We start from the raw sequence: 26,370 nt of genomic DNA on the forward strand, positions 1-26,370 counted from the left end.
ATGGGGCCCTCCCGGCCGCCAGGCGGCGCCATCGCGGCGGGGCGGGGAGCGGTGACGTCACTGCCACGCCGGGTGGGCCGATGCGGCGGCGGCGGCACCGGGAGCAGCGGGAACGGCCCCGGGAACAGCGGGAACAGCGGCACCGGGAGCGCCGGTAGCACTGCGAACGGCGGCAGCGGCAACAGCGGGAGCGCCAGCATGGAGTACGTGAGCCCCGAGCAGCTGGCCGGCTTCAGCAAGTACAAGGTAGCGGCGCTGACCGGGGCCGGGCTCGGGGCCTGGCGCTGTGAGGGGGGCGCTGAGGGGCGGCCGGGGCTGGGAGGGAAGGTTGGGCAAGGCTGGGGTGCACGGAGGAGGGGAGGTTCCAGCGGGGCCTGGAGCCGTGGTGGGATCTCCGGAGGGGCTATAGGGACAGCCGGGGTGTGGGGAGGGGATGTGGAGGGAGTCCGGGGGTTTGGGGCGTAGGGAGGGGCCCCAGTGAAACATGAGATTTAAAGGAAGCGAGGGGGAAGCGTAGGGCGGTCCGAGTGTTGGGAGGGTCTGCAGTGAGATGTGGGGTTTTGGGGTGAGGGGTTTGCAGAGGTGTGCGGGGTTTTGGGAGACTGCAGTGAGACCTGAAACCCGGGTGTGGAAGGGGTGGGAAGTGCAGTGAGCCGCAGGGTTTGGTGGCTTTGCAGTGGCACCCAGGGGCTTGGGTACAGGGGGTTTGTGCTGTAATGATACCTGGGATGGTGGCAGGAGGCTGCAGGGGAACCTGGAGTTTGGGGACAGGGTGTTGCAGTGAAATCTGGGTTTTGGGGTGAGGCTCCAGTGAGACATTGGGGTTACAGAGAGCTCTGCAGTGAGACCCCGGTTTGGGGGTGGTGGCAGGGAAACACAGGGTTTGGAGGGATGGCTGCAGTGAAACCCGAGGTTTGTGTGTTGGGAGGCTGCAGAGACACCCGGGGCTGTGTGGCAGAGGAATTGCAGTGAGTGAGAGCTGGGATTTGGGGGGCTGTGGGTGCAGCGAGGACCAGTGTGGTAAAGGTGGGACCATGTGTGACATGGGACACCTCCTTGCTGGAATGATCAGGGTGTGACTGGGAACTTCTCCTCTGCCTGGGCTGGGGTCCGGGGAGGCAGTGGTGACCTGTACCTGCCCACAGCCAGCTCAGGTGCTGTTCCCTCAATGAAGAGACTGCAGATGGGGCTGGGGGTTTCCCGGGAGCAGGGCCAGCCCAGGAACTGCCCCCATGGAGCTCAGGACCACCATGCTCCTGCCCCGTGGGTGCTCCCTGCAGTCACACCCATGGAATCCACATCATTCCCATCTCCTCATGCCGAGCTGTGTCTTGTTCAAAGTGCTGGGAACCTTGGAAGGAATTGCTGGAAGTGCCAGCAGCCTCTGCCATGGCATTTAAATCCCTGGGGCCTGATTTTGGACCAAAGTAGGCGACATCCTGAACACGGGGGAATGCTGGATCCTGTGTTTATGTGGAGAGGAGGGTTTTCCATATTTTCCGTATTTTTTTCTTCTCCCACACTCTGCTTTTGTGAAGTAAAAAGTCTTCACCTCACCTTCTTTGTTTTGCTCTTTTGGGACCCGTCATGTTCCAGTCATGCTTCCAGGGTGGCTTGTGGGGTGTCACTTAAGAGTGTGGGACAATCAGGACATGTCTGAAACCTTCATGGAGCACAGCTCCTCCTGGAGCCATTCATGAGGGCTGGGGTGGCCAGGGCTTGCTCACACTCCTCTTGCACCCTGGTGAGGTGGAGAGAAATGGACTTGGGATGATGTGTCAGGGTGCACGAGATTCCCTGTGGAAGGCTGGCTGTGTGGGGATTCATCAGGAAAATGTCTGCGTGTTTGGAAAGGCAGGGAACGACTGTGGGTTTGTGTGGGTGCTGGGGAAAGGTAATCAAAACACTCAGCTGTGAGCCAGGCCTCCCAAATGGACTGGTTTGGCTCCTGCAAAGACAACTCTTTTGCTCCAAGAGGGAGACTGTTGGATGTTCAGCCTGTTTCCAGTCCTGCTGGAGGGATTGGTGGGGTTGCTGTTGTCCCTCTCAGCACCTGTGCAGGGACAAGGGGGTCCCAACTTCACCACCCTTCTAGATCGTGTGTCAGAGACCAAAACTGCTGCCAGGTTATTTCCTGAAGGCACCTCAGACAGAAACGCTGCTGCAATTGAATGTGGGAGCAGAGCCCTGAAAGGCACCCAGGGTGAGGAGGAAAGTCCCACAGCACAAAAGCATCAGCCACTCCCTGTCCCCAGTTAGGCACTGCTGGGGTGCTCCCTGGCCTTGCTTTGGGGGCACAGGGCTGGAATGTGGGAGCAGGGCTCAGATGAAGCTGTGCCCAAGGACAGGAGAGCTTTGCCCCAGAGCCTGGGGCTTTATTGAGTCAGCAGAGACTTGGACAGGAGTGGGTGGGTTCACTGAGTGCTCCAAGGGCAGCATCTGTGCCCCACTCGTGTCTCTGCCCTGCTGCCTTCCTTGCTTGCTCCGTGTCTTGTTTCCTTGGGGAGCTTTGTTCCTGGCTATTTTAGCCTTGGGAAAGTGGCTGATCCAGCACAAATCTCAGTACTGGGTCACCTATTCCAGCCTTGATTGAGGCACTGAGGCTTGGCATGCTCTGCCCTTTGCAGCTTCCAAAGCTGGGTTACCTTGTCAGACTCACAAATGGGGCTGGGAGGGACCTTAAAGCTCATCCAGTGCCACCCCCTGTAACGGGCAGGACACATCTCACTATCCCAGGTTGCTCCAAACCCAGTCCAGCCTGGTCTGGAACACTTCCAGGGATCCAGGGGCAGCCACAGCTGCTCTGGGCACCCCGTGCCAGTCCCTGGCTGTGCCTCAGCCTCTGAGCTGTGCCTGGCAGAAGCTCTCTGGCCACACACCATGGATTTGGAGAAGAGACAGTGGATTTGAGGGAGTGTGCAGGAGGCAGTGTGTCCACAACAGGGAAGGAGCCTGTCCTTGGAGAGGAGCTGGTGTCCCTGGAGCTGACAGAGCAGGAGCAGAGGAGCTTCATGCAGGATCATCCCCAGCCCTCTCCAGCCCTGGCTGGGTCACTGCTGCCATGGAGTCAGGAGTGCAGATGGTTTCAGTTTGCAGTGTGCACGTTCCTGCTGGCTGGGGTGAGGCAGGAGTGTGCTCCTGCTGTGCCAGGCTGGCAGGGACAGAGAGGGAACGGTTCTCTGGCTGCTCCGGAAGGGACACTGAGGAGCTCCTGAGCCTGAGGAAGCCATGCAGCACAAGGTGCAGAGCTGGCAGAGAGGGGGTCATGGTTTCATGGTGCTGGAGATTTCCTGGGGGTCCTGGTGCCAGTAGCTGGGCCTGAGCCCAGGTGTGCCAGAGGCCACTGGCCCCTGGGCTGTGCCAGCTCTGGGGTGGCAGCAGGGCCAGGGCAGTGCCCATCCCCTGTGCTGGCACTGCTGGGGCACCTCCAGTGCTGGGGGCAGCTCTGGGCCCCTCCTGACAGGAGAGACCTGGAGGGGCTGGAGCGTGTCCAGGGAAGGGAATGGGGCTGGGAAGGGAATGGAGCCCCAGGAGGGGCTGAGGGAGCTGGGAAGGGGCTCAGCCTGGAGAAAAGGAGGCTCAGGGGGGCCCTTGTGGCTTTGCACGAGTCCCTGACAGGAGGGACAGCCATGGGTGGTTGGGCTCTGCTGCCAGGGAACAGGGACAGGACAAGGGGAAATGGCCTCAGGCTGGGCCAGGGCAGGCTCAGGGTAGACACCAGGAGGAATTTCTGCATGGAAAGGTGCTCAGGCCTTGGCAGGGGCTGCCCAGGGAGGTTGGCAGTGCCCATCCCTGGAGGTGTCCAAGGAAGGACTGGATGTGGCACTGAGTGCTGTGGGCTGGTGACAAGGTGGGGATCACTCACAGGCTGGACTTGATGGTCTGGATTTATCCAACCTCAGTGATCCTGGGATTCTGTGCCTGTGACACTCCTGCAGCAGGGAATTCTTTGGCTAGAGGAAATATCCCTCTGGAGACAGGCTCAGCCAAGCTGGGAACAGAGGGACCAAATCCATGCTCTGTAGGTGATGTGTCCCAGCCCTGCCTGGCAGCTGCTGAGGCTTCCCCTGAGGCCGGACAAATGCCAGCTGTGTCTGCTCCAGCACTTGTGACTTGTCAGCCTGGGGCAGGTGATGGCTGGTCCTGGCAGGCTGGAGGTCTCATTATCCAAACTGCAGTGCTTGTTTTGATGCCATGGAGCAGGATTTGTGTGTCCACATGCCAAGGGAAAAGCAATCCAGGCACCCTGCTCTGGTTGGGTGTTGAGTGTCCTCTGCCAAACCCCAACACTGTTACTGTCAGGTGTGGGGTGTCCCCTGCCAAGAAAGCTGCAGCCAGGCCCTGCTATTTCTGAGTGGAAACTTGCAGTTGGATGCCAGAGGTCGAGTCCTTAACAGCTGTCTGCAGATGGCCTTGTGGGCAGCTTCTGGGCAACCTCCTTCTGTAAATGTATGGGCGAGTGTGAAATGGGGCCCTCGGGGGTGTTCACAGAGGTGACTGCTCTGCTTTGCTTCCTCTGCTGGAGAGGGACTTTGGACATGGGTCTGCAGGGACAGGAGCCAGGGAATGGCTCCCAGTGCCAGAGGGCAGGGCTGGATGGGATCCTGGGAATGAGGAATTGTGCCCTGGCAGGGTGGGCAGGCCCTGGCACAGGGTGCCCAGAGCAGCTGTGGCTGCCCCTGGATCCCTGGCAGTGCCCAAGGCCAGGCTGGACATTGGGGCTTGGAGCAACCTGGGACAGTGGGAGATGTCCCTGCCATGGCAGGGGTGGCACTGGATGGACTTTAAGGTCCCTTCCCATCCAAACCATTCTGGGATTTGATGATTCTAAGTGAGGACACAGCTCTGCAGCTTCACGTGTCCTTGGCAGTTGCAGCCAGCTCTGACGGTTTGTCCCTGTCTCTCTGTATTCCAGTCACGTGCCCTGCCTCCTCTGTAGCCTTTTCTCTCCCAGCCTTGTCTGAGCTGCTTGTGATTCCACGTTGTCCAGCTCTGCCCCAAGGGATCCTGTCCTCTGCTGGTGTCTCTGGTGTGATGGAGCTGCAGGTGACAATTCCAGGGGCTGTGATCCCTTTGTGGCTCTTTGATCCAGGTCCTGTAGGATCAGGGAAGGTGTTGGCGTGACAAGTGTTGTGCAGGAGGCTCTGGCTGCACATGAGTGTCTGCTGCCCTGCTTTCCTCCCTGTGAAGCACAAGTACAAGGCTTTGTCCTGATGCCACATGGGCCTCAGGCATTCCTGGGATCTTATCCTCAGGGATCTTGATCTGGGGTAAATGCCAGCAGAGGAGGAGGTGGGAATGCCACTCCTTACCTGAGGCACAGGAGGAATGGAGAGGGAAGGTGATGACACATGTCATGTTTGAGTCCAAAGGTGGATCATGCCGGTGGCTCACTCCAGAAGCTTCTGGAACCAGCATGAGTTCAGCAAGAAGAAACTCAAATGAAACTTGGGAAGGACCTTTTATAGCAAAGCTACTGCTCCAAAAACCCTCCATTCTTTGTCCAGCAGGAGCTGGTGGTGACCTTAAGGGACCTAAAGATGCCCTTTGAAATGCTGTTTATTAGAGCTGACACTCTAAGGAGGGAAAAGTATGGATACTACATCCATTTGGATAGTGGGAATCCTGGGTGAGGGAGCAGCAAATGGGCCTGTGATCCATGGTATTGGCAGGCCTCATCTGCAGAAAGTCCTTCCCACATTTGATTATTCAAATTCTTAAAGAGTTTTCTTACAGGGAAACCACTCTATTCCTCATTTCCAGTGTTAGATGGAAAGGATGTTCAGAGGAGAGCTTGGAGACCTGGGGCACTGAATGCACCCAAGGGTCAGGCTTCAGGGACTGCAATTTATTGTGGAAAGCATTTTCCTTCTGGATGCTCTCTTCCCTTCCCTGCACCCTTCTTCCAGGTGGGAACCCAGCTGCTGGTCCCATCTGTGCCCTGAAGAAGAGGGTGCTCTGCTCCTCAACCAGAAATCCCATTCCTCCAGACTTGGAGAGCCACAGGGAACCGGGCTGTGCAGATGCTGGGCTGTGGGAAGCAGATGGCTGGGAGCTGTTCCTGGCAGGATTCTCTAGGCTGCTCTGCAAACAGGAGTCCTGAAGAGATCCCTGCAGGGTGTTCAGAAACACCGATGGCAGCTCAGACCTATGGAACATCAACACCAGGAGCAAGGGAAGCAGGAAAGGGAAGTGTTTTGCTGCTGGGCCGTGGCCCTGAGGCTCAAGGCCTCAGCGATTAAAGGCCACCCCCCAGCCTTCCAGCTCGGCTTTTCCATAGCAGGAAGGATGAGAAGGAGGGGAAGCCTTTGAGCCCAGCTCTGGAATCACTTAACTCCTTCCCCAAGGGCTCTTCTAATTGCTCTGAGACAGCGGGGTGTGTGCCTGCCATTAAACACATGCAGCTTCCCAAGGTGCTGCCTGGCACCTGCTGAGCACCTCCTAGACTGTGTAATTTCCAAGTTAGAGCTGGTTTTATTCTTTCTTCTCCTTTTCTGTGATTTAATTCAGGGGTTTGAACCACTGCCCAGCTTAGCATGTCCCTTGCAGCTCTCGTGGTCTGAACAGTGCCGTGGTTGGAGGAGACAGCAGCAGTGCTCATGGATTAACTGGGAGCGACTCAGCTCACGAGCCTTGGCTGAGCTTCTCCCCTGTGCTAAGCAATGAGATGAGGGGAAGGGATTTGTGCTGCTTTCTAGGGACACTTCTGACGTGCTGGAGGGTTTTGATGAGTGATGAGCTGGTGCCACTTCTGGGACTTGCTCTGGCTGTGTTTGCATCTCTTCAGCCAGAGCAGCCCTGAACTTGCTGCTGAGGTGCTGCTGGTTTATGAGCTGTGGCCTTTGCTCTACAGGGTGTCAAAGGTGCTGAACCATGTTTTGGTGGGGGATTCCCAAACTCGCCTGTTTTAGCCACACAGTGGTGGTGATGAAGCTCTTTGTGGTCAGGACCTACTGCACCTTCAGTCCCCAGTGGGTCCTGCAGGGTTTTCAAGAGGAACTTCAAACCTTTGTGGGTTTTTGTATGAGACAATGACTCGCCCAGGCACAGGCAGCTTGTGGTTGTGTTGGCTGCCACACCTCCCCTGGACACTTCCAGGGGTGGAACAGCCACAGCTTCTCTGTGCTAGAGCCTCACCACCCTCACAGGGAATATTCCTTCCCAATATCCCATCCATCCCTGCCCTCTGGCAGTGGGAGCCATTCCCTGGGTCCTGTCCCTCCATGCCTTGTCCCCAGTTCCTCTGCAGCTCTCCTGGAGCCCCTTCAGGCCCTGCCAGGGGCTCTGAGCTCTCCCTGGATCCTTCTCCCATCCAGGTGAGCATCCCCAGCTCTGCCAGCCTGGCTCCAGCCCTGGAGCAGCTCTGGTGGCTCCTCTGCCATCTGCCATGAGGGCCATCTGCTAAAAGCAGATTTCTCATGGATGTGAGCCCAGGGGAGCAGCAGGAAGCTGCATTGCCAACCCCAGCTGTCAGTGTGGGCACGGAGGTGCCGTGATGAGCAGCCACAGGCCTGTGGAGAGGAAGGAGCAGTTGAAGTGGTGACAAGTGCTGAGCCTGCCGGTGCCTTTGGCTGGGTGGCTTTTCCAGCACTCTCTCCTTGGCATGCAAAGCAGATCTGGGTCCCAGTTTATGCCTTGAGTGTTGCAAGGTGTGCATAACTCTCACTTAAACAGAGCGTGGGCTGCTTGTCAGCCCATCTTGGGGCTCTTTAATTGCACTGAAATTTTGCTGCAATGTTTACTGGTGTCTGTTGAGTCTTGGCTGCAGGGAATTCCATCAGAAAAGTTACTCATTGCTAATGAACAGCGAGTCTTTGGCTGTCCAGAGGGTTTGGAAGAGAACTGGGAGGGCATTGTGGAAATTCAAGTATCACTTCCCGTGGCTGGCTCCAAGAGTGGCCACATTACAAGGGTTTGTGTCAGTGACCTGACCCACTCTGCCTCACATCTTGCACAAAGCTGGATGTGAAGTGTGGGGTTTTTCCTGTTATTGTGAATTTCTTCTTTGTGGAGAGGCAGGATGAGAGAGAGGCAGAAATGTGCTTTGGAAAAAAAGGTTAAAACCTTTATAAAATGTTGAAACATGGGGGTAGCATTGCCCCTTCTTCCCTGCAGTGCCTTGCTTTACCTGGAATCATCTCCTGATGTGTCTGGGCTTGTGGCTTCCTTGAATAGAAAAGTTCAACTTGATTTCTTTCTCTAGGGATTGTAAGAAATTCTCTTTTATTCCGCTGACTTGTGCATTGACACAGAATCCCAGACTGGTTTGGATGGGAAGTGACTTAAAGATAATTTAATTCCAACCCCTTACCATGGGCAGGGACACCTTGCACTATCCCAGGGTGCTCCAAGCCCCATCCAGCCTGGCCTTAGGCACTGCCAGGGATCCAGGGGCAGCCACAGCTTCTCTGGGCACCCTGTGCCAGGGCCTGCCCACCCTCACAGGGAATAATTCCTTCCTAAGGCCTAATCTAAACCCTCCCTCCTTCAGCTTCAGGCCATTCCCCCTGTCCTGTTATCATAGTTGGTTTGTTGGGATCAAATCCAAATCAAATCCAGAGGGACTGAGGTCTTTCCAGTGTTTGACCTCCCTGGAGCCTCATGGTCTCTGTGAGGGGCATCCCAGCCTGCAGGTGCCAGAGCAGCTCACTGACCCTGCAGGCAGCAGGTTTTGGGATATGCCCTCGGGGAGAGCACAGGGCTGTGGAAGTCTGGGGGTGGTGAGAGGCTGCTGCCTTCTCTGCTGTCACTGCCTTGCTGTCCTGGTCCCTCCTGTTCTCTTTGGGCACACAGAGATGGTCTGATCCCCTCTCAGGTACGTCCCCCCTATTTTTTTGAAGCCCAGACCAGCTCTGGCAACATAGGAAACTCTTCTGGCTGTCCCAGTGTTATTGTAACAAGTTTCCTTTTCCTGCATTTTTGACTCTGCCCTTTTTTCCCCATCCCCCAAGTCGCTGCTCTGATCCCTGGATTGCCACTCCAGAGGTTCATTGCTGACTGATCCTGTCCTACCTGCACCCCTGAAGGTTCATCACTCCCAGCCCTGAGCTCACCATCTGTGCAGCCCTGTGCAGCTGATCACCTCCCATTGCAGCAGAAGCAGTGCTGACCCATATTCATGGATATTTACTGCTCCCAAGCACAGGGAGCTCTGGATGCAGCTGGAATTGGAAGGCTGCTTGCCAGAGCCTGCCATCAACATCAAGTGTTGATGTATCCATGGGGAAATGAGTTCCCCTGCACCAACACAACAGTGAGATGGGGTCAGGACTTGGTCAGCTCCTTCCCACCCTGGCATGATTCCAGTGCCAGGACAGAGCCACAGCCTGCTGGAGGGAGAGACTGCCCTGAATTCTACCCTGGGAGGGTGGGCAGGCCCTGGCACAGTTTGCCCAGAGCAGCTGCGGCTGTTTCATCCCTGGCAGTGTTCCAGGCCAGGTTGGATGGGGCTTGGAGTGACCTGGGACACTGGAAGGTGTCCCTGCCATGGCAGGGGGTGGCACTGGATGGGCTTTAAGCTCCATTCAATCCAAAGCAATCTGAGATTCCATGAATCTCCCAGCTGATGTCTGAGAAGCAAGGCTGTGAATATCAGAGTGTGTTGGCAGGGCAGGAATGTGCTTTTCCCGATGAATTAGCACGTGATGTGGGAGCTGGGGGGGCTTCTGCTGAGTGTGGCAGTTCCTTATTGAGGAATGGGGCTCTGGCCTTGCTGGGACCCTGCAGGTGTTCACTCCTGGGCTCCTGCCAACAAGAGAGAATTCTCTGCTGTTATTCTTGTAGGGAGCTTTGGGAAGAGAAAGTTGGATCCTGAAGCAGCTCTGGACCCCTCCTGACAGGAGAGACCTGGAGGGGCTGAAGTGTGTCCAGGGAAGGGAACGGAGCTGGGAAGGGAATGGAGCCCCAGGAGAGACTGAGGGAGCTGGGAAGGGGCTCAGCCTGGAAAAAAGGAGGCTCAGGGGGGCCCTTGTGGCTCTGCACAAGTCCCTGACAGGAGGGGTCAGCCCGGGAACAGGGACAGGACAAGGGGAAATGTCCCCAAGCTGGGCCAGGGCAGGCTCAGGTTGGATGTTGGGAACAATTCCCACCTGGAAAGGGCTGTCCATCCCTGGCACAGCTGCCCAGGGTAGTGCTGAAGTGTCCATCCCTGGAGGGATTTAAAAACCCTGTGGATGTGGCACCAGGGGATATTGGACAGTGGTGGCCTTGGCAGTGCCAGAGCATGGTTTGACTCGATGTTTGGAGAGAACTTCTCCAGCCTCAGTGATTCTGTGACTTTATGCTTTATTTTGGAGCATCTTTCATTGCTGGATGTCTGAACCCTACACAGCGAAGCCCAGGCAGGAAACACAGGCTGCAGCTGGGACACACAGCCAGAACATCCACATCCTTCCTGCAGCTTCCAAAGCCACGGGCTCGTGTGGTGGGTGCAGCTCTGCACTGTCAACACTCTCCCTTCTGCTGCCAGCTGAGAAGTGACCTTGGAAAAGGCAAACAGGGCTCGAGTTAATCAGTACCATTAAAGGGTGAGGTGACTCCTCACACGCTGGCCAAGGGTGGGCATAGGGCAAACGTGCCTTGTTTTACCTGGCACGGCTCTGCTCGCTTCCATTTGCTGGGGTTGGTGGAGTTTTCTGCCTCCTGCCTTATCTTGAGCCTGAGGGGAGAAGGTTCTTAGCCTTGTGCCCTCTTTGTATTTAAGGAGATTTGCGGGGAGCAGCCTTGTGGACTGGCTGGAGCTGCTCTGCTGAGTGCCCTGATCCTGCCTGGAGCAAGATGGGATGTGCAAATCCATCTTTGTTCTGTCCTCAGCACAGGTGCCACCAGTGCTGTGCTGCCCCAGCCCACCTGGGTGTCACACCCCAACACCTCTGGGCCCAGACAGTGGTGATGGGGTGAATCACACCAGGCATATGGTGGGATTCTTGGCAAGTCCTCTGCAGGGCCAGGAGCTGGACCTGGTGACCCACGTGGGTCCCTCCCAGCTCAGGATTCTCCAGGATTCTGTGGCAATGTTTGTTCTGCTGCTGGCTCTGGGTAACCAGATTACTTCAAAGCAGAATTGTTTTTTCCGGGACAGGAAGACCATTAGAAGAATCTGGGCTATAAATCTGTATTTTTTTCCTCTTTGGACACATAATTGGATCTCCCAGAGGTGTCCTGGTTGCAGGATTAATGTTGGGTTGAAGCCATACAAGCCATTTGTGTCTGTAAATCCCGTAACGACGCCAGCCAGCTCGTCTGCGATGGCACCACAGCCACCGGGCCTGTCCCCAACCCTTGGGGTGCCTGTGGCTCCCTGGAGCCATCCTGGCATGGACAGGAGGCTCCTGTGTGCTGCCAGGGATTGTTGCTGCTGGTTTTGCTCTTTCCCTGAGGAGTTCTGACCTCAATCCCAAGGGAGCTGTCTGGGCTGGTTGGCTCCTCCCTGCAGCCGTGAGGAGAAGCTGTGTCTGTGAGCAGGGAGCTATTTTAGAGCAGGGCCATTTACAAATACCTGACTGCTTTGGGAAGGAGACTCTGGGGTGTATGAAATTCCTTCTGGGCACTTGTCCTTTTCCTTTAACCTTCTTTCCCTGAAAAAGGGGCAAAGGGGCAGAAATCCAGAGTCCAGGCTGGTGGGAATCACTGGTCGTGATAGAAGAACGATTTATAGAGGGATGTGAGTCACTAGACCAGTGTGTGGAGGTCCAAAATGCAGGAGGTGACACTAATTTCCAGTGAGGATGAGGTGAGGGAATGATGGAGCCAGTGCCAGGCTCAAACACTGCTGGGTTTGGGGTTGACAAGTGAAGAGGTGGAAGGGACAACTTAAGTAGTTTGTAAGGAAGACCCTGACAGGAAAAGCAGCTGGAGGAGGCTGAGCATGGCCAGGATGTCTTGGGATCTGACCCTGAAGGTGCCTGGCAGCTCATTGGTATTCTGGGAGCAGCTGTCCTGGGCAGCCAGCCGTGTCCTGGCTGTCCAGAGCACTGTCCCCAAGGGTGGCAGCCAGCCTGGCACCAGAGCTGCCCTGGTTCTGTCTCTGTGCCCGAGGGTGTCCCCAGAATGGGCACAGCATGGCTGGCCTTGCTCAGCACACAGAGGAGTGCCCTGGCTGGAGCTGGCAGGAGCTGGGGGGGCATATAAAGGATCTAAAGCTGTGGCAGAGAATCCAGAGTGGCACAGACCCAATGGGGACGGGTCTGGAGGGGGCACACAGGGAGTGCCTGAGGGCACTTGGCTTGTTCAGCTGGAGAAGAGACTGAGAGGAGAGCTCATGGATGTCATCAGCTTCCTCCTGAGGGGCTGCTCTGATCTCTGCTCTCTGTGACAGGGTTAGGATCCAAGGGAACTGCTGGAGCTGTGCCAGGGAGGTTTAGGTTGGATATTGTGAAAGGTTCTTCCCCCAGAGGTGCTGGGCCCTGCCCAGGCTCCCCAGGGAATGGGCACAGCCCCGAGGCTGCCAGAGCTCCAGGAACACTGGGAGATGCTCTCAGGGATGTGCAGGGTGGGATTGTTGGGGGTCTGGGCAGGGACAAAGGTTGGACTCCAGCATCCCTGTGGGTCCTTTCCAACCCAGGATATTCCATGGTTGCATCAGCAAACCTCTGCAGAGCAGCTGCCCTTTCTCCAAGAAACTGCTCTTGCCAGCTCTTTGAGTTCTGCAAGCAAGGTGGGGACATGTGTGGCCATGGGGAAAGCTGTTTATTGAATATTATCCCCAGCTCTTGCAGGGAGAGAGGGAAACTTCCCAAGCCATGAGTCTGGTGAAACTTCCCTGAGGTACCTTCCAAGCATGGGCATGGAGGCTCTGGAGCTCTTCCCCTGCCTCACTCCAAGCCTTGCACCTGTTTTCTTGTTCCAGGCTGTTTTGGGGATAATGAGATTAAATCAGTCTCTCCTCCTCCCCTAACTGGTGCTTCAAAATCCTATTATCTTGTAAAGCATTTGGAGTTCTGCCCCCCAAAATTGCATTAAGCTGAGATTGGAAATTCCTTGCGGCTTAGAGTTGCCTCCATACGGCTTTGGGGTTTGTTGCTTCTTGCTCTGCTGCTCCTGTGGGGACACAGCCTCTGGGGCTGAATCCCAGGGAGATGGACTGGTCCTGCACAGGGAGGGGGTACAGAAATCCTTGCCAAGGATGGGATTCACCCAGGAGGGAGCAAATGCTGTGAAATGGGACCCCAGCAAGACCCATCTTGGTCCCTTATCCCTTCTTGGTCCTGCTGTGTTTCTTGGGGAGGTTTTGCTTTGCCCTTTCCCACCACTTCTGGGCTTTCAGGGAAAAGTGGGGAATGCAGACAAGGAGAGGAACAGGTTGGAGCAATCCATGGGTACAGTGACAGGGGCTGGAGAGGGACTTGGGACAAGGCATGGAGGGACAGGACCCAGGGAATGGCTTCAAAGTGAAAAAAGGGAGTTAGGTGGGATATTGGGAAGGAATTCTTGGCTGTGGGGGGGTGAGGCTCTGGCACAGGGTGCCCAGAGCAGCTGTGGCTGTCCCTGGATGCCTGGCACTGCCCAAGGCCAGGTTGGATGGGGCTGGGAGCACCCTGGCACAGTGGGAGCTGTCCCTACCATGGCAGGGGCTGGCACTGGAGTTTCTGGAAGGTTCCTTCCCACACAAACCACTCTGGAATTCTGTGGTTGGGACTGGACTCAGGCAGATGCTGTGCTGGAGCTGGGGGTGCTGTCCCAAGCAGGTGGGTGAGCAGCAGGTTCTGCCAAGCCCAGCACCGAGCATGTGAGCCCAGGAGTTTGGTAGCCTATGGAATTGTTCTTGGCATTCTTATCAAAGTGTTCCTGGGAGAAGAGGACTTTAGCCAGGGTAATCTGTGTTTGGAAGGGGCTGTGAGAGCAGATAATGGCTCGTGCTGCTCTTGAGAGCCAAATGATGTCAAATTTTAACTTTCTATCTGGAAGTTGTTTCATGCCTTGTTTAGATCATTGATTTTTATTTCTATTTCTATTTCCTCTACCATAAACACACCCTGAGCACCTCAAATGTTATGAAAGTGATGGGGTGAGGGATAAGAGCCCTCCCTCCCCATTCCCAAAGCTGCCTCTGGTGAAATCTCAGCTCCTCAGTGGAGAGGGGCCCTCTGAGACCCATCCTGCTCAAGGGGCTCCCAGTCCCACTGCTGGAAGTGAAGATGGAGACTGGGACCAGCAAGGGAACAAAGGGGTCACAGCAGAGCAGGTGACAGATGGCACTGTTGGGGGGACCCAGAGCATTTCTCCTCATCCAGGTGGGGCAGAGCAGTTGGAAGCAGTTGAAAGGATGAGCATTTTGCTCCTTGCTTGTGTCCACTCAGAGATCTGGAGCTGGCATTTCCAGAGGCTGGGGGGTACATCAGGAGTCCTGTGGGGGTTCCACACAGATGTGGCTCAGAAGATTCCAGATGTCTGGCTGTTTCTGCAGGTTGCTGGAGCCCTAACTGTTGGTTTTTGTTTCCCTTTCCCAGTACAGCGCCGTGGACAGCAACCCCCTGTCCCTGTATGTCATGCATCCCTTCTGGAACGCCATCGTGAAGGTGAGTCCCTGTCCCACCCTGGGCAGGACAGCACAGCCCAGGTCAGCTCTGTAACACCATCAGCTGCTTCGTTTGTGGTGCCACTAATGAGTGAGGGGCTGCCTGCAGCCTGCCCCCAATCCCTGAATGCCTGCATCCCAGCCCCATGCTTCCTGCTGCGCCAGGATGCTCCTGGCAGTGTTGTCTAACACCCAGACAGTGCAGCCATGGCTGGAGCAGCACCTGCTCCTCAGTCCATGTTTTAATGAGTTCATCTGTTCTTTTGCTGCTTTCCCATAGATCTTCCCTACCTGGCTGGCCCCAAATTTGATAACGTTTTCTGGCTTCCTGCTGCTTGTCTTCAACTTCTTCCTCATGGCATACTTCGACCCTGACTTTTATGCTTCTGGTAAGGCTGCATGTTCCTGGTCAGGTGGGAAATCTGTCTCACCTCCTCTGCTGGGAATTGGTGAGGCCTCTGGGTCTGGGCCTTCCCAAAGTGACTGGGACAGAGGAGGGGATTGAACTCTCTGGGTTTTGTGACAAGGACTTGTCAGAGTGTGACACCTTCCCTCTGGCTGCCAGGGAAAGGTGTTCCTGGCTGGCAGTGGGTGGGACAGGGAGGAGGAGACAGCTGGAATCTTGGGTTGGAATTGGCTCTGCCTGCAGAGCAAACAACCCAGTGCCCTTGTTTGAAAATCTAACAGGAAAATGTTAGGAAGTGCTGCTTCCCTGAAATCAGCTGGTAGAGCCTTGTTTTTCACCTCCCGGCTCGTTCCCCTCTTGGCAAAACCACCAGCACATCAGACTAACAAGGCCAAATCCTCTTTCTGAGCTTCACCATTCACAGCTTTAAACTTTTCTAACAGTCCCCATGTTCATCTGTCTGCGAATCCAATAGTTCAGTCGTGTTCCTTTGCACATGGAGGAGTCCCAGGGAAAGCATTCATGCCGTGTGATAATTCTCAGGAGCTTCTCCTCTGTGTTTTTCTCTCCCTTAGACCCTGCCAGGTCTGGTTTAGGTTGCTCAGGAGAGTTTGTGGAGTTCTAAACTGGACCCATCATCAAAACACAGTTACATGGCAGAAATCTTGCTTTCTTGGGATTGCCTTTATTGGTAGATAAGTCAAAGCTGTTGAAGGTTCAGGTGGCTGTTGGCCAGGCTTTGGGCTGTAAAGATCCATGAGCCATGGGAGCAAAAGCTGTCAGTAGCTCAAGGTGAAAACCCCCAGGGCATCAGACATCCAGAATCATGGAATCCCAGAATGGTTTGGGTTGAAGGAACCTTAAAGCCCATCCAGTCCCACCTCCTGCCAGGGGCAGGGACACCTTCCACTATCCCAGGTTGCTCCAAGCCCCAGTGTCCCATCCATCCCTGCCCTCTGGCAGTGCAAATCTATTCCCCCTTGTTCCACCCTCTCCAGCTCTCCTGGAGGCTCTTTAGGCCCTGGAAGGGACTCTGAGAATTCTCTGGAGCCTTCTGTTCTCCAGGCTGGACATCCCCAACTCTCCCAGCCTCTCAAAAATTGGCTTTGGAAGGATTGAGAAGCTGATAGCATGGGACCCTTTCACATACATGTTTTGCATGTCCTGCTCGGAGAGAGAACTTCTCCTAGTGCTGCTCCAGAATTTTGTGCCTTCCCTCCTCCTTGGATGGCTTTGCAGATGTGGTACCCTCCTTCCCTTTGCTGCTGGAAGGGCACCATCCTGCTGCCCTGAGGAAACAGGAGGTGGCATTTCACTGTTCCCCCAGAGACCTCCCTGTGCCCTCCTGCTGCCAAGGATCCATGCCTCTTCCTGCCCTTCTCTTTGGGCTCCCTGATTGCAGTCTACCACGATATCCATTAGGAAATAAATATTAACAGGGGAGAAAGGTGCTGGACAAGAAGGATGAATTGTTACTCTGCTTCTACCACAACCAACACAGTGTGGGTATTAATCAGCATGCTGAAAGTCCCAAATTAGGTTTTATTTTGGGTAGTAGCTTGAACCTGAATCATGTTCACGTTCATTCCATTTTTCTCATGGTACAAAATATAACATTGTCCATCAGAGGAGAAATTGAAGTTGTGATCCGAGGAAATTCACAAAGCCTTGCTGCAGGAGCGTGTGCATGGGGTGAGGTGCAGCCAGCTCTGCTGGCTCACTGCCTGAGCCGTGCTGGAGGAGGTGGAGGTGCTGTTAGGGAAGAGCTCGGTTTCCATTGGCAGGATGGGACTGGAGACTGGGCGGGGAATCCTGGCATGTTCCTGCGGGGGCAGGGAGTTGCCACATCAAAGAGGCTCCACTTGATGCTCTGTGAGCCAGTGACTGACTGAGGAGTGTCCTCTGCACACACTTCCACACAGCCTGCAGTGGCACTGCAGAACTGGCCCCAGTTCTCAGATCCCATGATTTCAGAGAGCTGGGAGCAAAGGACAGATAATATATCCTGAAAGGCAAAGTCCTCACTGACCTGGTTTCATGAGCTGATATGGGGCAGCTCTGCCATCACATCCTGCAAAGCTCACATCCCAGATTCACTGTTTGAGTCCTCGTGGCTGTGCTTTTTGGGCCAAAATAAACCCTCAGGAAGCACATCCTGAACTGTCCTGACTCTGGTCTGTCTGATCCCTGCAGCTCCTGATCACCAGCATGTTCCAAATGGTGTGTGGATCGTGGTGGGGCTCCTCAACTTCATGGCCTACACATTAGGTAAGAGTTTTCAGAGTCACCCACTCATGCTGTGATTCCCTCTCTCCCCATGGGAAGTATTATATTGTGTGCTCCCAGCAGTTTCTGGGAGCTGCTTTGCAATGTGGAGACAAGGAAGTTGTCTCTGAGCATCTGATGGGAGAGGAGGAAACTGGAACTGACTTTGAGATGAACTTTGAAACTCTGTCTTGGGTCTGCTCTAAATAATCAGAGAATCCCAGAATGGTTTGGGTTGGAAAGGACCTGCAAAATCCTCTGGTTCTATCCCCTGCTATGGGCAGGGACACTTTCCACTATCCCAAATGTGGGAAATGAATTTGTAGAGAATTCTTAAAGTCTGATAAAGGTTCACAACACGCCTGTGTAAACATGCCTAATCCAACACCAGGTTGCTCCAACCTCCATCCAACCTGGCCTTGGACACTTCCAGGGATCCAGGGGCAGCCACAGCTTTTCTGGCCAACCTGTGCCAAGGCCTCACAGCCAACAATTCCTTCCCAATATCCCACCCAAATTTCCCCTTTTCCACTTTGAAGCCATTCCTTGTGTTCCTGTTCCTCCATCCCTTGTCTCAAGTCCCTCTCCAGCTCTCTTGGACCTCCTTTAGGCACAGGAAGAGGCTGCTCTAAGGAATATAAAGGAAATACAACGAAATAAATATAATCTCAATTGACTGTTGCATTTTCCAGCCTCCCATGGAGCAGGAGTGGGAAGTCCACTCACTTATTGAGGGTGGAGGTGGGGAAAGCTGCTCTTCCCTGGCCCACTGCTTTGTGTGGAGTGTCCAGGAGAGCTCCATGTGTAGGAATGTGCCCCCTGTTGATGGAGTAACTAAATTATCCTTTGTCTGCCTAAAAATGCAAAAAGCCCAGAAGTTTCTCTCCCAATTTGGTACAAAAGACACCTCATAGGACCTTTTGGACTTCCACTCAAACCTGGGGCTGTCTGATTAGACAGAGGCCAAGAAGTCCCACCTAGGTAATTCACTAGATAAAGAAGAGAACAAAGGATGTGGGGTGTTTTAGCAGGAGCAAGAACCTCTTGCCCCTGGCTCATTTTTTCTCCATAAGAGCTTTGTTATTTTGCCTTTTATCAAACCTTTTTCTGTTTCCAACACTACCTCAGAAGCCATCCTGCTAATTTTATGCCGTTCTGGGTATCTGAGCTATCTCAGGTGTGATGTATTTCTCTGAGAGCTCCTAAGCCCTGGCTCAAAGACTAACACATCATCCATTTTTCTCTCCCTCTTCCCAGATGGTGTTGATGGGAAGCAGGCACGCCGGACCAACTCCAGCACCCCCCTGGGAGAGCTCTTTGACCACGGCCTGGACAGCTGGGCCTGCGTGTACTTTGTGGTCACCGTGTACTCCACCTTCGGCCGGGGCTCCACCGGCGTCAGCGTCTTCGTGCTCTACCTCCTGCTGTGGGTGGTCTTGTTTTCCTTCATCCTCTCCCACTGGGAGAAGTATAACACAGGGATTCTCTTCCTGCCCTGGGGATATGACGTCAGCCAGGTGGTGAGTTGACGCCCTGAGAAGCTGCTGGGTGCAGTGCTGCCCACTGAGGGGTGTTCTGCTGTGGATCCAAAGCCTTGTCAATCATGGAGTCAGTCCATGGACAGGGACTCTCCATGACAAACAAGGCTTGAAGGATGGACATGGTCTTGGCTCTCCTCTCCCTGCTTCCTGCATGTTCTGCCCACTGGAATGGTTGCTTTATGTAGTTCCCCACGTGGTACCAGTGTGGGTAAAGCCTGGAAGTTTGGGATGCCTTTTGGCACTAGCAGGATCTGGGTCAAAACTTCAGCAGAGGTAATTGGCTTGTTAATTGCTGTTCCTGAAGCAAAGATCCCTGGGGAGGTGCCCCTCCAGACCATGGTCCCTGGGCAGTGAGTGTTGAGACTGATGGTTATGGACCCCGTGGGGTGTTGGTGTGTCCATCCCTCCTTAAGAAATTCTCTGCAGGAAGCTCTTCCTGAAGAGAACTGGGACCTGGGGATGAGGCAGCTCACCTGGCAGTGCCTTCCTCCAGCCCAGACTGCTCCAAGCTTTGTCCAGCCTGGCCTTGGACATTTCCAGGGATGAGGGAGCCACAGCTTCTCTGGGCAAGCACCCTCATTGTAAAAAAGCTTCTTCCTTTTACCTCATTATCTTATGTCCATTTATTTATCCTCTGGTTTGTCAGATGCTGGGTGGGAAATGCAATGAGTTGGAAGGAGAGTTCAATTAATGCACCTACATTAATTGGAATAATCATTTCTCCTACTACAAGCAGACCAGAGCTGGGCCCTGACTGTACTCTGATCCTTTCTCCCAAAATGTTGCTTAACCCAGGTCTTTGAGCTGCCTGCTGGAGAAAGGCAGGGGTGGAGGGCAGAGCAGCGTGTTCCACCCAGCTTCAGGGGACTATTAAAGCTGAAATAGCCCTGGTGAGCTTCTCCCTGTAATCCAGCAGCTGATGGATAAGGAAGAGTCCCTGAATGACCCCTCCAGGGTCACTGCAACTTGTGTAAAACCTGTGCTGTGGTCACCTCGAGAGTTCAAGGCTGTGCTGGGGCATCTCTCCTGCAGCTCCTGGTCATGGCCTCCTCATGGAATCAGTGAGGTTGGAAAAACCCTCTGAGACCGAGTCCAGCCTTGTCCTCAGCACTGCCAAGGCCACCGCTGGCCCATGGCCCCAAGTGCCACTTCCACGTGGTTTTTATATTCCTCCAGGGATGTGACTCCACCATGTCCCTGGGCAGCCCCTGCCAGGCCTGAGCACCCTTTCCATGCAGAAATTCCTCTTGATGTCCAACCCTGGCCCAGCCTGAGGCCATTTCCCCTTGTCCTGTCCCTGTTCCCTGGGAGCACAGCCCGACCCCCCTGGCTGTCCCCTCCTGTCAGGGACTTGTGCAGAGCCACAAGGGCCCCCCTGAGCCTCCTTTTCTCCAGGCTGAGCCCCTTCCCAGCTCCCTCAGCCTCTCCTGGGGCTCCATTCCCTTCCCAGCTCCCTCAGCCTCTCCTGGGGCTCCATTCCCTTCCCAGCTCCCTCAGCCCCTCCTGGGGCTCCATTCCCTTCCCAGCTCCATTCCCTTCCCAGCTCCATTCCCTTCCCTGGACACGCTCCAGCCCCTCCAGGTCTCTCCTGTCAGGAGGGGCCCAGAGCTGCCCCGAGCACTGGAGATGCCCCAGCAGTGCCAGAACAGGGCATGGGCACTGCCCAATCCAATCCCTTCTCAGCAGATCTTCCTTCCTACACCTGGTAATGTGGGATATTTGTGGATTTGCTTTATTTTCTCCTTCCTGCTGGTGGGTAGGACTGAACACGTCATAGCTTAGAGCTGCCTTTCCCTGGAGCTGCCTGGCACACGTGTGGTGCTGCCAGCCAGGTGCTGCCAGACTTGCCCATCTCATTTCTCACCCCTGCTTGTCCTGTGCTTTCTTTCAGACCATTTCAATTGTCTACATAGTGACAGCCTTTGTGGGAGTTGAGGCCTGGTATGCACCTTTCCTGTTTAATTTCTTATATAGAGACCTATTCACTGCAATGATTATTGGTAAGAAACTCCATGTTGAAGCCTGTCTTTTAAACTTCACCTTTTTCCCAAACCCCTGCTAATGACCTGCTAACACTGCTCTGTTTGCTGCCCCCGGGCTGTTGTTGAAGTGACTAATTGAGGGTGTTCTCACAGCCTGAAAATCTTTCCCAGGATTTCAAAACAGGGTTGTCTCCTGCAGAGTTATTTTGGAGAATTTAACTCTGCTCTGCCTGGGCTGACTTCACTCCAGCCAAGCTTAGTTTGTCCTCAGTGAGAGCCTGGGGGTAAAACCAGTGTGGTAAACCCAGAGTTTCCAGGGGATAAAGCCCAATGTGCAGGGGGTGGTGGGACCTGGCTGTCAGTGGAGCCTCCCCAGCCTTGGGCTGGTTTGGAGGGGTCAGGACACTTTTGTTTTGCTGCTCTGGGGCTCCCTCTCACCCCAGAGCCCAAACACAGCGTGGGAGGGAGATTGTAGCCATGGAGGTGGGTGGGAGTTCTGCTGTTTGGGGATCCTGCCCTCCATCCACCCACCTGAACATTACATCATTATAATAATAATAATAATAATAAAATTGAAATAAAGGCCCAGCCTCACTCTCTGAGTGTGGTCAGTCAAAATAAGCCACTGCAAAGGGTAGAGCTGAGCTGATGTTGCTCAATGCCATTGCCTAAATCACAAGTTCTGCTCAGTTTATTTTCTGTTTCCCTTCAGGTGTTCTTTGTAATTGCTTAATTTTGAGTTAATTAGTGCGTTAAATGTACTTGCACTTGTATCAGGTAGATGTTCCCAGCTTTCCTTTGACAGCTGTGATTTGACATGAATAATGAATGTGCTTTTCCTATATGAGAAATTGAGCCCAGTTCCCACACGGAGGAGAGGAGCTGGGTTATTAAAGCAGGAATATTTCCAGCTCTGTTCACATACCTTCTGCTGGATAAACAGGGAAGGAGTTGTGCTGGAATATCATGGATAATGTTGATGGTTCTGATTTAGGTCAGGATTTTTCAGTTATTTGGGTGCTTTATATCATTTATCCAGTTAAATGACAACTTTTTGGCAACGTGGCCACTGGAAATGTCTGCACACAGCCAGAGAAACAGCAAATTGTCTTTCTTGTGAAAACTTTTGTGCCCAGCCATGTCATTTGAGGAGTGTGCACTCGTGTCTCATTAGAGTTGTATTATAATTAAGCTTTGTCACTGTTTAAGGCACAAAACCCGAGCTCCTTAATGCAGCCCTTTCAAATGGAAATGTCTTCAACTTACAGCAGACTTTAACTTTTAATTACAGCTCTTGGGCCAGACTTGAGAGCAGCTTCTTCCAAATGTGCTGAACTATTCCTGGGGCACCAGGAGCTATTTTTGGTGCAGGGAATTTAAAGCAGAGCCCAGCCAGAGCCTCCTGTTCGGGGTGCATGGGATGTCCCCTCTGCCCCGGGGCACTAACGTGGCACTTTTCTCTTCCAGCCTGTGCCCTCACTGTGACCCTGCCCATGAGCCTGTACAACTTCTACAAGTGAGTTTTGTAGAATCCCAGCAGGGTTTGGGTGGGAAGGGGGTGGAAAATTCATCCTGTGCCACCCCCTGCCATGGGCAGGGACAGCTCCCACTGTCCCAGGGTGCTTCAGGCTCTGTCCAGCCTGGCCTTGGGCACTGCCAGGGATCCAGGGGCAGCCACAGCTGCTCTGGGCACCCTGTGCCAGGATTTCACCATCCTCACCACCAAGAATTCCTAATTCCCAACATCCCATCCATCTCTGCCCTCTGGCAGTGGGAAATTATTCCCCCTTGTCCTATCACTCCAGTCCCTCTGCAGCTCTTGGAGCTCCTTCAGGTACTGACTGCAGGCAGCACCAGGGATTTCTCTGTCATTCCATGCATTTTCATTTCTTTGCTTGTGTTTCAGGGCCTATAAAAATAACACCTTGAAGCACCACTCTGTGTATGAAATCCTGCTGCCCCTGGTGTCCCCGGTGTTGCTGTTCCTGCTCTGCACCACCTGGATCTTCCTGTCCCCCACTGACATCCTGGAGGTCCAGCCCAGGCTCTTCTATTTCATGGTTGGAACAGCCTTTGCCAACATCTCTGTAAGAGCTTCTGCTTTATGCTTGAGGGACTGGAGAATTGGTTAAATTGAGTTTTCAGATGTGCTGTGAGCAGCCAAGTGCTGATGGGAAAGGAGTTCCTGCCTCCTTTTGGGGATAAACTTAAAATGGGAGGGCTACATTTTTGGTCAAAATTTAATTTAGCTGCCTAGTGGTAGAATAATGGGAATGTTAAGGTTGGAAAAACCCTCTGAGACCACTGAGTCCAATTGTCCCCCAGCACTGCCAAGGTCACCCCTGCTCCAGGTGCCATATCCAGGGGGTTTTAAAATCCCTCTAGAGATGGGACTCCACCACTGCCCTGGGCCTTTTCCAATGTTTAACAACCCTTTCCATGCAGAAATTCCTCCTGATGTCCAACATGAGCCTGTCCTGGCCCAGCCTGGGCCATTTCCCCTTATCCTGTCCCTGTTCCCTGGGAGCAGAGCCCGACCCCCCCCTGGCTGTCCCCTCCTGTCAGGGACTTGTGCAGAGCCACAAGGTCCCCCCTGAGCCTCCTTTTCTCCAGGCTGAGCCCCTTCCCAGCTCCCTCAGCCTCTCCTGGGGCTCCATTCCCTTCCCAGCTCCCTCAGCCCCTCCTGGGGCTCCATTCCCTTCCCAGCTCCATTCCCTTCCCTGAACACTCTCCAGCCCTTCCAGGTCTCTCTCCTGGCAGGAGGGGCCCAGAGCTGCCCCCAGCACTGGAGGTGCCCCAGCAGTGCCAGCACGGGGGACAGTGTCACAGATCACACAAGTGACCATCCCCTCTGCTCTGGGGACAAACATCTGTTGCTCCCAGAGCCCACAGCAGGCTCAGGCTCTGTCCCTGTCCCCCCAGTGCCAGCTGATCGTGTGCCAGATGAGCAGCACACGGTGCCAGCCCCTCAACTGGATGCTGCTGCCCATCGCGGCCGTGCTGCTCCTGGTGGTGTCTGGGCTGGCTCCAGGCAGTGAAACGCTCCTGCTGTACCTGCTGACAGCCTTCCTCACCCTGGCACACATCCACTACGGAGTGGTCGTGGTAGGTGGCACCTCCTGGGGCTGGGCTGTGGCTGGGAGTGCTGCTGCTTGGGGCAGGGAGTGCTCTGTGTGAAACTGGGAATATGGCTGGGAATGGTTCTGTGAGCCCTGTGGGATTTGGGGTGGATTCCTTGTGGGAGGCTTGGGGAGGTTGTATGGGATTGAAGGGGACTGCACAGGATGTGGCAGGGGCTGTCCTTCCCCTGGGGTGTGTCAGATGAGTGGGAAACCAAGCACAAAATCCTGGAATTTGGGTTGGGAGTGACCTCAGAGCCCATCCAGTGCCACCCCTGCTGTGGCAGGGACACATTCCACTGTTCCAGGGTGCTCCAACCCCAGTGTCCAACCTGGCCTGGGACACTGCCAGGGGTCCAGGGACAGCCACAGCTGCTCTGGGAATTCCATCCCAGCCCCTCCCCACCCTGCCAGGGCACAATTCCTCATTCCCAATATCCCATCCATCCCTGCCCTCTGGCAGTGGGAGCCATTCCCTGGCTCCTGTCCCTCCATGCCTTGTCCCCAGTCCCCCTGCAGCTCTCCTGGAGCCCCTTCAGGCCCTGCAAGGGGCTCTGAATCTCCCACTGAGGTCTCCAAGGTGCTGAGAGAGCCAGGCTGGAGTGGGGATTTTCTGCTGGGGGAAGTGGGAGCACAGCAGCTCCAGGGCCTCCCTTCCTCCTGTCCATCTGTGCACAGATCCAGGGATTGGTTTTCTTCTCTGAGTTTGGATTAACAGAGAGAACAAACTTGGAGAAGCCCAGAGTCCCACTGGGAAGCTGCTGAGGAAGGAGGACAAGGGGCCACGTGTCCCAGCTGAAGTGGGGACACCCTCCTTGGGAAGCCCCTTCCCCTGGGAGCCCCAGTTCCACCCCAGAGCCCGTGGAGTCGTGTCCCAGCTGTAATTACAGCCAAGGAGTAATAGCCAGGTTGCCTTGTCTTTCCAATTAGTGTAATGAGGCTTCTGGGCAAGAAGGATTTGAATTACTAAGAAGCTTAAATAAATTTGGTCTTGGAATCACAGCTGGAGATGGGGCTGAGCTGGTGGTGTAATCCTCCTGCCCATGCCCTCCTGGGAGATTCCCAGTGCTCTGCTCCTCTCTGCTCCCTCTTTCCCTCCCTCTGCCTTTCCAAGGGCCCATCTGTGCCAGCTCCTCTTCACTTTGAGCTGAAGAGCCTTTAAAGGCTTTGGGATTGGGGCTTAATCCCAAACTGCTCTGAATTTGGGGAGAATGATTAGGATTAAAGCCTCTGCCCTGACTGTGTCAAGCTCAGCCTCCTTTTGTAGGAAGTAAATTATCCAGCTCTGACTTTGAATGGATTCAGGAATATTTTATAGAGATATCTGATATGATCAAATGAATTTAAACAGAATAATGAAGGAGGAGGGTAAAATCCTGCAGGTCTGGGCTCAGCATTCCCAACTCCTGCCCCTGTGGAGGGGAAAAGCAGAGGGTGAGCCTGCTCCCAGATGTTGTTTGGGAAGGTTGGGAAGGGAGCAGGGCTGTTCCCTGAGGAAGCAGTGCCTGGGACAGGGCTGGGGCTCGGCAGGGGTGGGCTGGGCACAGTGGCTGGCAGGGGCTTGGTGGGAACAAAGGTCTGGGGCTCTGCCTGCTTTGCTGCTCATGCCTGGGAGCTGGGATAACCCCCCGGGATCCAGGATAACCCAATCCCGTATCTGCCTTCCCCAGGTGAGCCAGCTGAGCAGGCACTTTAACATCCGGCCCTTCTCCCTACGGAAGCCCACTCCGGACTGACTGGGAGCAGAGGAGGAGAAAATCGGCCTGCGGGCTGCAGAAGGACTGTAAATACCTGCTGCAAATACCTGTAAATACTTCAGCCATCACCACAGATCAAACTATCCTCTGGACAGGGCCAAGGACACGCGGGATCCGCTGCAGCCGGGGCGGGGCCGGGCCGGGGCGGCTCCTGCTGCTCTTCCATCCCTGCAAGCTTCGGGTTTTGGGTGGAGCTGGAGGAGGAGGAGCCTTTCCAGGTCGCTGTTACTGTACCTTAGACCAGCTGAATGTTCCCAGAGAAGCCTCTGACTCCGGCCCTTGCTCAGGGAAAGCTGCTTGGGGATGCAAAGGCTTTACCTGAGCAAAGCACCTTGGCCTGACACCAAAAGCAACGCAGCTGATTCCTCCGAGGGCAGGGGGACATCCTGGTGGTGGGAGTAGTTCCTGGCTGTCCCCTGTGCTGCTGTCTGGGCAGCCCCTGTGCTGGGCTGGTCCTTTGGGAGCAGATGGTGACAGTTCTCCCACATTCTGTCCTGCCTTCCTGCTTTTGGGCAAACACTTGCTAGCACCTTTGTTGTCTTTTTCTTTTTTTTTTTAAGGGGAGGAAAAAAGACACTCAAAGCTTATGGTTCAATCCTAAATGGGGGGCTTGGAAAATCAGGGCTCAGTTTCCCATAGGAGTGGGAATGTGGCTTCTGCACGTTGTGTGGTACCTGGGACCACATTTGACACGTTCCTGAGTGTCCATGTGTGTTCCCAGTCTGGGAATGGGGTCTGGGCTGTGGAAGGTGGCTGAGACTACAGAGCCAAGCTCTCGCCATTCC

The 26,370-nt window shown here is 54.6% G+C and overlaps 1 protein-coding gene across 1 annotated transcript; it reads left to right on the forward strand.

The window, feature by feature from the left end:
* Positions 1-25,564, forward strand: SELENOI (selenoprotein I). Its single transcript, XM_058020938.1, has 10 exons — positions 1-246; positions 14,448-14,516; positions 14,796-14,904; positions 17,115-17,189; positions 18,444-18,706; positions 20,619-20,727; positions 22,177-22,225; positions 22,616-22,796; positions 23,632-23,814; positions 25,499-25,564. Exons 1-10 carry the CDS (start codon positions 1-3, stop codon positions 25,562-25,564), a joined length of 1,350 nt encoding a protein of 449 aa, XP_057876921.1.
* Positions 25,565-26,370: the final 806 nt, after the last annotated feature.

Source organism: Melospiza georgiana, chromosome 3, assembly GCF_028018845.1.
Source record: "Melospiza georgiana isolate bMelGeo1 chromosome 3, bMelGeo1.pri, whole genome shotgun sequence".
Classification (NCBI taxonomy): domain Eukaryota; kingdom Metazoa; phylum Chordata; class Aves; order Passeriformes; family Passerellidae; genus Melospiza; species Melospiza georgiana.

Bases quoted from the DNA above. Each gene is read 5' to 3' on its own strand.
- SELENOI (XM_058020938.1), top strand. From the start codon at position 1: ATGGGGCCCTCCCGGCCGCCAGGCGGCGCCATCGCGGCGGGGCGGGGA. The intron at 17,190-18,443 runs GTAAGAGTTTTC...CCCTCTTCCCAG, and splicing joins CTTCATGGCCTACACATTAG to ATGGTGTTGATGGGAAGCAG. The intron at 23,815-25,498 runs GTAGGTGGCACC...TGCCTTCCCCAG, and splicing joins TCCACTACGGAGTGGTCGTG to GTGAGCCAGCTGAGCAGGCA.